The sequence below is a fragment of the Polistes fuscatus genome, unplaced genomic scaffold, assembly GCF_010416935.1.
Source record: "Polistes fuscatus isolate 324 unplaced genomic scaffold, CU_Pfus_HIC Scaffold3, whole genome shotgun sequence".
Taxonomy (NCBI): domain Eukaryota; kingdom Metazoa; phylum Arthropoda; class Insecta; order Hymenoptera; family Vespidae; genus Polistes; species Polistes fuscatus.
The window spans coordinates 3,316,622-3,330,507 of NW_025113107.1; the positions used below are offsets into that span (position 1 = coordinate 3,316,622).

A 13,886-nucleotide genomic window follows, 5' to 3' on the forward strand; every position below is an offset into this window, starting at 1 on the left:
TTTTGTAAAGGGAGTAGAAATATAGAAGGAGGATCTTTCCCGTAAAGAGACTGCTCTTGAGACAGAATACGGTAATTCCAAGTTTCTATCTCTCATTCACTCACTCACTCACATAGATTTTTTTTCTCTCATTCTAAATGTGTCATATCGTGGGAGTCTGTGAGTCAATCTGTACAATAAAATGTTATAATCTAAAAGACAAAAAAGGAAGAAGAAGAAGAAGAAGAAGGAAAAAGACCTGGTGAAAATGAAAAGAAAAAAAGAAGTGAAACAAGGTACAATAAAATAATTTAAAAAAAATTTCCATAAATATTTGAAAAATGTCGATGTGACGTAAGGGCAAAAAAACCAGAAAAGAATGTTTTAGAAATGACATCCGTGATAAAAATGTGAACCGTTCGAAAAAGTTAATGCATTTTAGTTGATCGGCATAGGTGGAGATGCCGAAAGATCGAAATTCAAGCGGTATTGGAGGGCGGGGAGGGGAGAGATACTCAATATCGACGGATACTATAAGAGAAGAAGGGATATGAAACCATCGCCAGTTATATTGACTTTCTTTTAAGCGACACGTGTATACGCATATTCCACACGGGAGGATACAGAGATTAAAAAGTAAGTACCAGTATAACATGCTTTTATATTATTTCTCTGAGAGTAGGTGTTACTTTTGATATATGGGGTCTTCACATATACATCTACACACACATATACATATACATGCAATATATATGTAATATATATATATATCTAATATACGTGTATATGCATCATTCCTCGTTCATTCTCGTTATAATCCTGGCCCAACATCTACCTACATGTGTATGCATTAGCACGTAACCTTACGCATATATTTTGCATAAAAAAATTTAACTTCGATGAAATAGACAAACACGTAAAATTAAAAAAAAATTTTTTTATTTCTCAATGAATATGAAAAGAAAAATATATGAAATAATAATAATTGCAGTAAGGTAAGGTATTTAAATAATAATAATTCCGGATATGTATCCCGGGTTCTCCTATAAGTGCTTTCGAAACGAAATGCCGGGTCCAAGGGAGCAATAATTACATGACGTCGAAGAGTCAGCTTTCACGTTCCAGAAAGTGAAAATTTAAGATCTAAATTTACAAGGATGTTACCGCTGCCAAGGTAGTGGCCACTGATACACACATATACAACTCCCGTATATATATGTGTGTTTATGTATGGAAGTATAAAAATTATCAGACGATTCTTTTCAGAGAAGTAGAGTCACATATTCTTCGATATGCATGTTAAGTAGTACGTATACATATGTATCCGTTTACATGTGACTAAGTACATGTGTGTGTGCATGTGATTTTTTTTGCTTTTCTTTTTATTTTCTTCTCATATACTGAATGTTTCCTTTCGACGATCTTGAGAAAGCATGTCCGAATTCCCCTCGCAAACGATATTACCTATAACCTACATTTCTGTTTCGTACGTTTTATCGATACGCGAAATCGTTTCGATCGATACACACTTTATATGTATGCGTATGAATATATGAATGTATGGAAGTATGCGTGTATGTATGGACTTGTAAATGGACACCCGTTTTCGAAAGCACTCTCTTACAATTCGATATAATCATTTTTTTTGGGAGAGAGAGCGAGAGAGAGAGAGATCATGATTTCTTGTTTAAAAAATTGTCACTGCCTAAGCTTTGTTATTTCACTAACAATAAAAAATTCGAGGATTATTCGCAATTGACGTAAGAATTTTCGTTTAATCTGTTAATTTGCCTAATTTTGACGTAACGCACATTTTCAATTGTGGACAAACACTTCTTACTCGAGTACGTCTCATCGAGTAAAGTCTCTGGAATTGTATACGTGTGTGTGTATGCGTCAATGATTTGAATATTTGTTAGTACATATATTTAAGAAACAGTAGCCTTGACAAAAATGTCGGGAGCTATTTCGATAGAAAGAAAATAAAATATTTGAAACAATGTCACCAGTAAAATTTCCAAAATGCACACACATATATGTGTATGTATACGTTAATGACTTGAATATTAGTTAGTATGTTTATTTGAGAAGTAGTAGTCTTAACAAAAATGTCAAGGACTACTTCAATAGAGAAAAAAAAATATTAGCAACAATGTCACCGATAACAATTCAAAAATTCGCACGATTATTTTCTCTTTCTCTCTTTTTCACTTTCTTAATTTCGATATTTAAAATTCTTGGGTTATCCTCTTAATGATTACTAAAATATATTTATGTTGAAAAATGCAATGAACACGACAGAAAAATATTCGTGATAATATGTCGTATTGAATAATGTTTATTACCATCATTCATCGGTTATAGACAATTTTAATTTCATCCAAAAATTAATCTATAGTACTTGTCACTTATTTTATAGATTTTATATGTTTTCTTTATGCAATTATTAGCGAAAACGAAACTCGCTAAGTTTCGCATTACCTCGACAGATTGAAGTTATTTTTATCGATTTCTCGGTTATTTGCAATATCTGCGTGAGTACCGTGTTCTTACAAAATATATGCAAAACATAGTTGTAATATTAGTAGGTAGGATGTTTTAGTTTTGTATTCATATATTCGTACGCGCGAGAGTGTGTGTGTGTGTGTGTGTGTGTGTGTGTGTGTGTGTGTGTGTGTGTGTGTGTGTGTGTGTGTGTGTGTGTGTGCACGCGTATAAATACGTATGCGATGGTGTCTGTTATGTGGGATGGAATTTCTGTCCGCATTCTTTTCTCACATATAGAGGTCAAAACACATTTTACCGTTCGATTTTGCAGCAACTTTCCTTAAGGATAAAGAAAAATTAAAAAAGTAAAAAAAGGAAATAAAAAAAGAATAAGAAAATAAATAAATAAAAAATAAATTCATTGACGTGTGTTTAGGCAAATGACACGAACATATGAAAAAAAAATATTCGTATATTACACGAAGCACGTACAATACCACCTCCGCATTCCATTTGACACGAATATATCGAAGTAAGTCGAATAAGTTATCCGATTACCTGGTACAAATGTTGTCCATTTTTAAATCGACCTTGTCCATCGAATCCAAATTGGATTCCTCATGAATCATTGTAAGAGGAGGCGCCGGTACGAATTCGAAATTCATCATTCAATGAGATCATCTGGTCACCAGGAATGACCAAAATAAAAATAATAAGAAGAGAAGAAAAAAAGGTTAAAAGGAAAAGAAATGTTTCGGAACGAACGAGCGTACGAGTGAAGAAAAAAGAGAGAAAGAGAGAGAGGGAAAGAGAAAAAAAGACCCGGCAAATTGGAGTCATGCAAAGTCGGATAACCAGCCGCGTCCTTAAAGGCCGAAGGTAAATCAACGTTTCATCGTAACTTTAATCTCTAGAAAGAAAGATAAAAAGAAAAGAAGACGAAGAAGATGATGAAGGAGAAAAAGAAGAAGAAGTTCCATCTCGTACAAAAAAGTTGCGTCAAGCGTGCATGAGAATTCATTCTGTCAAAAACATCTAGACGAAATGACGCATACAAAATCGACCGCCTTGAAAAGCAGTGAAAGTGAGTCTAACTAACAACGTGCTTCGTATTACGGAGTGACATCCCAACCAAGTAAAAGAGCGCAAAAACAAAAAGAAAAGAAAGGGAAAGAAATGAGAGAAAAAGAAAAAAATAATAATAAAATATTATCATCGAGAGAACCAAGTAGACAATGAAAAATATTTAGCGTTAAAAACACAGATACATGCATACAAACGTATACAAATATGTACGCAAGAATGTAAGTGCAAACTGAAAAATATTTCAAAGTCAAAAGGAGAGATGTTCTCCCGCGCGTCAAGATTTTATTGCTTTCTTTCTCGGATTTCACTTTGGGGCTTTTTAATTTCGTTGATTAAATTTCTCATCAAGTTTTACGAGAAAAAAAGAAGATATATTTACTTACTAATTAATTCTCATATGTAAAAAGGAGACAACTATCCTACTGACTTGTTGTTATTCGACACAAATTTTGATAATCAAGCGAATTTTAAATATTTCTACGATTAATTATAAATTTCGATATGTGTATACACACGTTGACGAAAGAATTCTCGTTACGATTAATTCGTTAAGAAAGTTCGATAAATAAATTTTGAGTATTATCGTTGACAAATTTAATGATAATATTTAAAACCAATGCGCGCTCGCGAGCACAAACGCGAATAGTAGGATTAGAATTTTGATTAAACGAAAGAGAGGAGACGACGAAAATCACGAAAAGTATCAATACGAAATGTGTCTACGATCGTATCTAATCGATAGTAGTAACGCGACACATATTTCATCGGAATAAAATTAAATAAAAATCTTCATCTTCTACGAGAGAGTGGCGGGACAAGTTTCTCCATATCTAAAAGACCTTTTCTCCTTGTTATAAAATGAATCTTGATAATGCGATATATCGGTTTTTGATTTCGATGACGTTTTCTTTTTTTTTTTATTAGGTTTTTTGTTTTTACTTTTTTCTTCTTCCTTTTTTTCAACACCAACTTCATTCGAACAAGGATCTAATTATTATTAATACATTAATACATTATTTATTTCTATCGAATGAGATCGTATCGATCATCGATAACTGTTCGTTCGAATTATATACGAGTTTAATTTAACATACAAAGATATCTAATAGCTTTCCGCGTCTTCCTATCAAATTTATTTCTATAGTCGTCGATCTTCCTCTCGTTTGTATCCATCATCCCATTAGTTTTATGACTTTCGCCTACGTTTATTCCATTTCATCCTTCGTTCCATCTTTATTCGAACTATTTTTTAATTGTAAATAAAGATTTTATCGAATCATTTTTTAGTAAATTTCAGAAGTAATACTTTTATTACTTTGCACAAATTATTTTATTCGAAATGAATGGTTCACAAAACTTCGCTATAATAGATTTTTATTTATTTAATAATTAAAATAAAGAGTTAGATTTCTTTGATAATTAATTAATTTTTTTAAATCTGTTGTAAAAAGCTCTCAAAATGAGAATACCATTACGGACGTTTCTAATTGCATTAATATTAAATGCATGTACTGATGGGCTTCCTTACAACCAAATTCCAGATTATTTCACATCGCGTGAGTATTATTAAATTTAATTGAATTTTTTAAGAGACAAGAAATACTTATCAATGATTATTTAAATTAAATCTTTATATTCATTATTAGAACAATCATCTTGGTACGATAATAAACAAGATCAACAACAAGATAGTAGTTCTTCTAATACTTCGCCACAATTTTTGCGAGAACAACAATCTGGTGAATTTGGTACTCATTGGAATCAATTAAACCGACGTAAGTAGTATACACACGCGTTTACACGATAAATAAATATAATTTAATATAATAAAAAAAAGTCACACATATTATATATGAAAATGTTCCAGTTAATATTTATGATTTATTATTAACAATATTTTGTTTATACAGCACTTTATATCAGTCAATCCGACTTATATTCTGGTTCGATATCTCAAAACACAGACATGTCAGATTTCATTACATATTCTCAATCAAATTTAAAACAAGAAGAAATATCTGACGAGGGATTAACTGTGTCTTGTAACGGAGATAATAAACTCTGCGTGAATAAAAATCTTTGTATAAGCGGATACGTTACTTCTATACAAAAAGAATTCATTCGTGATAAAGAACAGGTAAATACGTTTTTTATATTAAATTACTCATTTTAATAATAAACAGGTACTATACGAATTTGTTTATCATTCAGTAAATCTGCAATACACGAAGAGAATAATAATTTTTCTTTATTTATTAACTTTAATTTTTTAATTATATATGTGTCTCTTTTGTTTTATTCTATTTAGATTCAACAATGTAATCTGAAATACGAAATATGTTGTACTATAAAAGATTATTCATCATCTGATGTTGATGACTCAAGCGTTCCTTTATTGGAACAAAGTGATTATTACGATTCAAATCCCATAATTAATAGTCAAGTACAAATTCGTCCAGAACAAGTAGATCAACAAAACATTTTGGTTGATTTGAGTCCATATCAAGATGTAAAATCAACGATAAACAGTGGTGTCGAACAGATTGCAGTACAACAACAAATTACTGATTTTAATGAAAGTACAGATCTGAATTCAAGTGTTACAATATCTCCACAATTATCAATAAGTTCTGAAACTAGTTTAAATCAAGTATTTGCTAAAGGTAACTGTACACACACATGTATATATCAGTATAGATATCTGACTTATATTACAGAAAATTATCTAATTTTCTATAAAAATTGTATTTATTAATCAATTGCTTAGATGAAGGTAGTGATATAGGTTCACAGCCATCATCAAATTTACCAAGTTCAAGATTTCCTGAATTCAAACCACCTGTACAATTAGGATGTGCGGCGGCTTTACTTTGTGTAGAAGAACAATATTGTACTAAGGAAGGAGTAATTAGTACACAGCCTATCACATTTACAAAAAAAGATGCTCTACAGCGTGTTCCATTGAGTGTAAGTCGTAACTTGTATATATCAGTATAGAGAGACATTCTCATAATTAAAAATTTAAATAATTTAATAATTATTATTTAATTTCTATTTCTTATCAATAGAGTTGTAAGAATCCTGAGAGCGGAATTATTGGAAAATGCTGTCGCGATCCAAATTACGTAGATCCGTGGCCAACGGGTAATTTACCAGCTAATTATTCTGGTGGTTTTGATGAACAAGGATTTCCAACATTTTTAAATATAGCAAAAGTACGAGCACCAAAGAAGCCAACTATTGGCGTAAAAACGGCACCAACTGTTAAGCCATTGGTGAAACTACCTGCATTTAACAATGAACCAATTTTTCCTATTACATCACCCGTCCCGACGCTACCCACGCAACCAAACGAAAAAAATTATGAAGTTCCTGATTCTTCTATTCAAATACCAAAACAAATCATTGGACCATTATATCCTCTACAATATCCATTGATACCGAACGAAACACCTTCTATCATACCAAGGCCATTTACTAAGAATAATTATAACACTGCATCTAGCAAACAAGACTCTGTATTGATTCCTCTTCAACGTATACCCAACGAATGTGGAGTACGAAATGGTGTATGTATTATATATTGTGATTTATTAATATTTTTAATTGCATAACAATATGAAATTATTGTATATGCATATAATAAATTGGAATATTTTTCCAAAGGCTCTACATACAAATGAATTAGACAAGCCTGTAACATCTTTTGGTGAAATTCCATGGCAAGCAATGATATTATCGAATAAGCAACGCAATATATTATGCTCTGGAGTAATATTAGCACCAGACATTGTTGTAACAACAGCTTATTGTGTTAATGGGTAAAATCTTTATTTTTTTTGTAAATACATACAAAACGAAGCCAGTGAATAGTTTTATTATCATTTTGTTATTTCAGAATTACACCGGAAGAAATTTCAGTAAAGTCTGGAGAATGGAAATTAGGATACGAACTTGAACATGAAGAACCACTTCCATTCGAAATAACTAACGTATCATCTATTGCCATTCATCCAAATTATGTGCTGGGATCTTCTGTGAATGATATGGCTGTTCTTTACTTAAAACATGCTATAGCATACAATAGACACGTGAATCCATTGTGTTTACCGAATTCGATTACAACTCAACCATTAAATAAATGCATTGTAACGGGATGGGGTCAAGCAGTAATTAAAGGTAAGAAATATTTATATTTTTTAAATAATTTATAAATAAAACGTCTTAAAGGATATTTTATTTTAATTTAGTACACGCACTTGGTGCTGTTATGAATAGTCTTGATGTTGATGTTTTATCGCCTGATGCATGCATGCAACATGCATCTGGACAACAATATAACATAAATATAGAATACGGAACTATATGCGCTAAATCGCATAATATTAATTACAATATGTGTCAAACTGAAATTGGTGGACCATTAGCTTGTCAAAGAGAAGACGGAATTTACGAATTTGCTGGACTTTACAGTCAGGATAATGGTTGTTCTCCCACGCATCAAGTAAAACAATTATGCTTTATTTACAATTAAATATATTTAATTATTACTTAATTTGTTTGTAATTCCATTTATTTTTTGTTTTTCTACAGATTGCAATATTTACACCCATCGACAATGATTGGTTAAAAAAAATAATATATTATAAAGAACAAAATCTATCTTTTCCGACGTTTAACACAAAAGATAATTCTTACGATTATAGGAAAAGTAATTTTCCATCTTCAATAAATCAATACCTACCACCAATCTAGTAAGAAACTAAAAAATAATAATAATAATATAAGTAAACGTTTCGAGACAATTGTTATTAACTTAAGATATTTTTAAAAGAGTTTATTCAATAGAGTAGTAGTGTATTCGATTTGCCCGGTGTAGGGAATGTAAATAAAAATCCAAAAATTTGTCCATGGAAATATTGTAAAATGTCCAATTTTAAAAACGTCTATGTATATTTGTTTTCGAAAAATAAATTACCTCCTAAGAATTCTTCGGCGTAAATATACAATTTTTATAATGATCCAATTCTTTGATACTTTCTAAAATATCGAAAGTTGCTCGGTGCTGATATGTTTTTGGAGGAGCAGAATTATATATTTGCAAATTCCATCTCCTGTAAAATATATATATATTTGTATATAAAATTATCAATAAAATATATATAATATAAAGATTATTTTCTACAAATTGACATCGTTTGACCGATAAAAATCTCAAACACTCTTTATATAATATCTTTATATTATTTAATATTTATTAATATTACATACCTTGCAACTTCTTTAATCGTGCTAACTTCTATAATTCTATAATGTAAATAATCGTGAACTAATGGCATGTATTTTTTTAAAAATAAACGGTCCATGTAAACAGAATTACCAGCCAAAGGACATTTGCCTCTTGGAACGTAACTTTCCAAAAATTTTAATAATGTTTGTTCCGCATCTTTCAACGAAATTTTACTATTACGAACATCATCGATTAATTTTGACTAAAACAAAATACAAAACATATGATTAGCATATATTCATTTACAATACAAATAAACAATTTACCTTTTTATGATGTTCTTTACACCAATCATTCATAGTATTTAAAATAGAATCGGATTGATTTATTACAATATTCAATTTATCGCTTATGATTTTTAAATTACTATCGGTGATTAAACAAGTGATTTCTAAGATGTGACACGTATCTATATCCAATCCTGTCATCTGAAAAATATAAAAAAAAAAGTTTAGTCAAATTCAGTTGTATTACAACCGAAGGTCAACTAATTACAAACAGACAATTATGACTACAAATTATACAAATTTTATATAAATACCTCCATATCTACCCAAACCATGTGATTATTTTGATTATTAGTACTCATCATACGTTGCAATGGATATACTATAATATATATTATTATTTATTGATAAGTAATTTTCAACTAAATATACATATAAGTATGTATTAAAATGATAAATAAAGAAAATTATTGACGACTAATTAATATTTTGTAAGAGATTTTTATAATTCAATGCAATTAACTGAAATTTCGAATATATACATGTATTTTGTGATATTACAAGTTTAATATCAAATTACTAGAGGAGAAATATATATATATTATAATCGAATTTAGAACTAAATATACGTATGTATAAAATATATGCTTATATTTACAATTAGATTTATTTAACTTGTTATAATATAGATAAACAATTAGATTCACCATTGCAGTTAATATAAGATGGTTTCCATTTACAATACATTTTTAATAATTTAATACCTCGAAAGAACATTTATTTATTTATTCTAATTTATTGCATGTAAGAAAAAATATCAATTTAAAAATTGTCTAAAAAAAATAACAATACACACGTGTTTTTTCGCCCATAGGTCAATGAATCACGATAATAAGAAGATCGATAGCACACAATTACTTTGATACAACTGCATCAATGCGCCATCTGGTTTGGAAGATGCAGAACTAAAAAAATGTCGAATGGTCTTTATCAAGGTAATGTTAGGCATCATCTTGAAAACGAATTATGAATATCGCAAACATCAAATTTATAAGTCGTGGAATATCTTTACATTATTGAGTTTATATTGAAGTGATTCCTAAATTGTTGCTTATAAATATAAAAAAGGTTATAAAACAAACGAAAGGATTAAAAAACAAAGTTATATATGATTAGGATTTTGATGAATTAAACAATTATGTCGTTATACGTATATTTGTAATGTGTGGTTAGTGTCGTATAAATTGTTATTATAAATTATAAATAAAAAACAAAAATTAAACAATGTCTCTGTACGATGATTTTGATAAACATCGAACTTCGGACAAAGTTGCTGGATGGTCGTCCGGTATTAAATTGTTGCAATCGCAACTTCAATTAAAAAAAGCAGCAACTACACAGGTGAATACGAAATTTATACACATATGTAAAATTCATTAAAATATTTATTGTCATTATATTTGTAGCCAAAACGTGAACAATATAGAAAAGCAACTGCTGTATTAGCACCAGTTATTGATTTGAAATCAAAAACTAGAGATATCGAGAAGGATGATGAAAGTTTACCTAACAATCCATTAACAAATAATAATACAGGTAGTATTGGAATTGGTATTGAATTTGATTGGAATGTTATCAACGAATATGATCCTATGTGGCCTAACGAATACGAAAAAGTCGTTAAAGAGTTACGTGATATTCGAGATAGAGAGCACGATCAAGAAACCGAAATGCGAAAAAGAAGGCGTGATAATACACGTTTTGAGGATACCCAAGTAATAATCAAATTGTACAATGATTAGATCAAATATCATTTATCATTTTGTAACATTCACAATTATTATTTTAGGCAACAGGAAGTAGTACTTTGGTACCTCCGGAAAGAGATGAGGAACGTACTCCAACATCCAGGGGTATAGCTGGTGGTGCTGCTATAGCACCACCTCCATCATTACAAGAATGTACTGAACTTCCACCATCTTCCCCATCGCTGAGACAACCTTCTAATTTGGGTTATGCTACATCGTCTGTCGCAGCTAAGATAATGGCTAAATATGGTTTTAAAGAAGGACAAGGTCTTGGTAAAAAAGAACAAGGAATGTCTGTAGCATTACAAGTAGAAAAGACAAGTAAAAGAGGTGGTAGAATTGTTGGGGAAAGAGAACAACTTATGCCTCCACCACCTCCAGTTTCTATGTCTCCACCACTTCTACAACAAACAGCACAAGCGCAGACTTCGCAAGAGGAACCAAGTATTACGGAAATCATGAAATCACCAAGCAAGGTAATTCAATTTATCTGTTTATGTTTTTAGACTTTCTTCTTTTTATTCTTAACAAAAATATATTGTTCTTTCAGGTTGTCTTGCTACGTAACATGGTTGGGCCAGGAGAAGTGGACGAGGATTTGGAACCAGAAGTGAAAGATGAATGTAATACAAAATATGGTGATGTAGCGCGTGTGATTATTCATGAAGTTATTGACGCAACTCCGGAAGATGCAGTTCGTATTTTCGTTGAATTTAAAAGAATAGAAAGTGCTATTAAAGCTGTCGTTGATTTAAACGGACGATTCTTCGGAGGTAGACAAGTTAAGGCAGGTTTTTACTCTAGTGAAAAATTGGATAGCTTGCAATTAATGGATTAATAATAAAAATATTGCACATAGGAATTATTATAATTTATACCGTATTAATCCTTTCTTGTCGAAGTTTGGGATATTTTCAGTTAACTTTTATCACTTGTTTTGTTTATATGTTTTAAAGAACAAAGATGAAAATCAAAAATGAATTTTACCTCGATGCATATAAAATATATTTGTATATAATATACGTTACAAAAATGTTTATTTTTTTTTTTTTGTAAAATAGTAAAATTTAGCATATATATTTTTAATTTATCTTTTAGAATTAATTCTTATTAGATCGTAAGACTCGTTTTCATTTCTGCATTAAATATCAGTTTTTCCAATAACAATTTTTTCTTATACTTTGTTAAAGTAAAACAATGCATATAGAAATTATTTATTGTAACTTTTTATAAATTAAATATTTAACAACTTCTGCACATTTTGCTAATAATATATATAATTTTTATATAAACTTTTTAAGAAACTTATAATCTATAATTTGAAGTATCATATTCAGTCTTAACAGAGTTATGAAAACATATAATTTAATAGATTTAATTGGATATAGTTAAGTTCCCCTTACCTCTCTTAAGAATAAAAGAATTGAAACTTTTATTTTATAAATATATATTATATTTTAATTTATAATCGTAATAAATAACGTATCTATTTTAAAAAAGAATAATAGTTGAAAATAGATAATCAAATTAATCTTTCTTACAGTTAATTAGTTCGTCTATTGCTTTACTCAACTGATTGCTAAATGCTGTAAAACTAAATGTTTTAAGAAACTGTTCTCTACCAGCTTTTCCATATTTTTCTATGAGAGACGGATTTTTTATTAGTATTTTAATTTTTTCAGCAAATTCTTTGCTAGAACCATTAACTAAATATCCAGTAACTTTGTCGATAACTGATTCCATAGGACCACCAGAATTATGAGCAATTACAGGTTTACCAATATACATAGCTTCTAATGGAACAATACCAAAATGTTCATTTTGCGGAGTGTATATCAAAATATCACAGTATTTTAGAAGAGAAACTTTATAAATGTCGGAAGGAGAACGTAAGAAGATTACTTTATCCGTAACATGTAATTCATCTGAAAGTTCTATTAATTCCAAATAATGTTCGACGTTCTCCTCAACTCTTTTATCATATCCACCAGCCATAATTAAATACAATCGTTTATATTCTTTTTCAGTTAAAGAGTTTTTAAGATAGGCAAGTGTTTCTATTGCGAGAGATAAATTTTTCTTTCTCTCATATCTATTAATAGATAAGAGAATGATGCTATCATCTGACAATTTTCTATCCAATATTCTTTCTAATATCACTATTCTTGTTTTGTCGAAGAAGTCTGTATTGATAGAAGGATACAGGACTTCCGGTTGAACATGTAATTTCTTAAACGTTGATTTAAATACATTACGTGTGTATATGCTATTTACAAAAATTTTATGAGCCATTCCAGTTGTAATCTCTTCTAAATAATTTAGAGGTACACGATACAATGTTTTGGAATAACTGCCAGGCGTAGAAAGTAATTGATCCGGATGATGGCAATAAAACACAATATAGGGAATGTATAGTCGAAGAATGGGTATACATACCGAAACTAAATCACAAAATACTAAGTCTGGACGGTTTCTTAAAAATATTATATAGGTTGCTGCATATACCTGGAACAATATCAATTATAATATAATTTTATATTATAAAAAAGTCTAATGATATTTAGAATTAGAATTAATATATTTATTTGAACTTACCATTCGAATGTAAGCACATAATGCAAAAAATTTACCTAGAATATGTCTCGGTAACCAATTACCAACAACTGTAACGGGAATCGTACCATCTTTTGTTTCAAGAAAACAATGATCCGGATCGTGATGAGTTGTCACGAAAGAAACGTCATGACCATTTTTCTTTAAAGCTAAAGCAGCATCAACTACTAACCTTTCGGCTCCACCGATTCCAAGATCTGGATGTAAAAATATTATGCGTGTCATTTTATATTTTTACATACACTTTCTGTTATAAATAATAAATTTTCCTTAGTTGCACTTATTTTTTTATCAACCTACGGTCTAAGAGCATGTTAATAAAAAATTATGACCATCAACGCCACCTGCCTATTTGAACTTTACGTGAAATTAACCAATGACAAATGAACGAATATT

The 13,886-nt window shown here is 29.9% G+C and overlaps 4 protein-coding genes across 9 annotated transcripts; 2 read left to right on the forward strand and 2 right to left on the reverse strand.

The window, feature by feature from the left end:
- The first annotated feature begins 287 nt into the window (after positions 1-287).
- Positions 288-8,307, forward strand: LOC122519245 (inactive serine protease scarface-like). Its single transcript, XM_043638587.1, has 11 exons — positions 288-615; positions 5,004-5,108; positions 5,199-5,327; positions 5,463-5,689; positions 5,861-6,215; positions 6,320-6,519; positions 6,621-7,121; positions 7,219-7,373; positions 7,451-7,731; positions 7,803-8,056; positions 8,146-8,307. Exons 2-11 carry the CDS (start codon positions 5,012-5,014, stop codon positions 8,305-8,307), a joined length of 2,361 nt encoding a protein of 786 aa, XP_043494522.1. The 5' UTR covers positions 288-615; positions 5,004-5,011.
- LOC122520148 (oligoribonuclease, mitochondrial) lies at positions 7,772-10,016 on the reverse strand. 5 transcript variants are annotated; one of them, XM_043640147.1, is made up of 6 exons: positions 9,777-9,885; positions 9,384-9,451; positions 9,109-9,270; positions 8,824-9,044; positions 8,531-8,666; positions 7,772-8,314 (listed from the first exon to the last, which is right to left on the reverse strand). In XM_043640147.1, exons 1-5 carry the CDS (start codon positions 9,844-9,846, stop codon positions 8,534-8,536), a joined length of 654 nt encoding a protein of 217 aa, XP_043496082.1. In that variant the 5' UTR covers positions 9,847-9,885; the 3' UTR covers positions 7,772-8,314; positions 8,531-8,533. The 5 variants fall into 5 exon arrangements, with proteins under 5 accessions (XP_043496082.1, XP_043496084.1, XP_043496081.1 ...); XM_043640149.1 differs by lacking the exon at positions 9,777-9,885 and adding an exon at positions 9,926-10,016 and having other exon boundaries at positions 7,772-8,666; XM_043640146.1 differs by having other exon boundaries at positions 7,772-8,666.
- A 20-nt stretch (positions 10,017-10,036) lies between these two features.
- On the forward strand, positions 10,037-11,739 carry LOC122520147 (splicing factor 45). The gene is made up of 4 exons (XM_043640145.1): positions 10,037-10,470; positions 10,536-10,844; positions 10,919-11,353; positions 11,428-11,739. Exons 1-4 carry the CDS (start codon positions 10,354-10,356, stop codon positions 11,713-11,715), a joined length of 1,149 nt encoding a protein of 382 aa, XP_043496080.1. The 5' UTR covers positions 10,037-10,353; the 3' UTR covers positions 11,716-11,739.
- A 506-nt stretch (positions 11,740-12,245) lies between these two features.
- LOC122520151 (alpha-1,3/1,6-mannosyltransferase ALG2) lies at positions 12,246-13,883 on the reverse strand. Of its 2 annotated transcripts, XM_043640154.1 has the most exons (3): positions 13,791-13,883; positions 13,473-13,687; positions 12,246-13,382 (listed from the first exon to the last, which is right to left on the reverse strand). In XM_043640154.1, the coding sequence occupies exons 1-3, from the start codon at positions 13,801-13,803 to the stop codon at positions 12,405-12,407; spliced, it is 1,206 nt and encodes a 401-aa protein (XP_043496089.1). In that variant the 5' UTR covers positions 13,804-13,883; the 3' UTR covers positions 12,246-12,404. The 2 variants fall into 2 exon arrangements, with proteins under 2 accessions (XP_043496089.1, XP_043496088.1); XM_043640153.1 differs by lacking the exon at positions 13,791-13,883 and having other exon boundaries at positions 12,247-13,382; positions 13,473-13,767.
- Between the last annotated feature and the right edge of the window lie 3 nt (positions 13,884-13,886).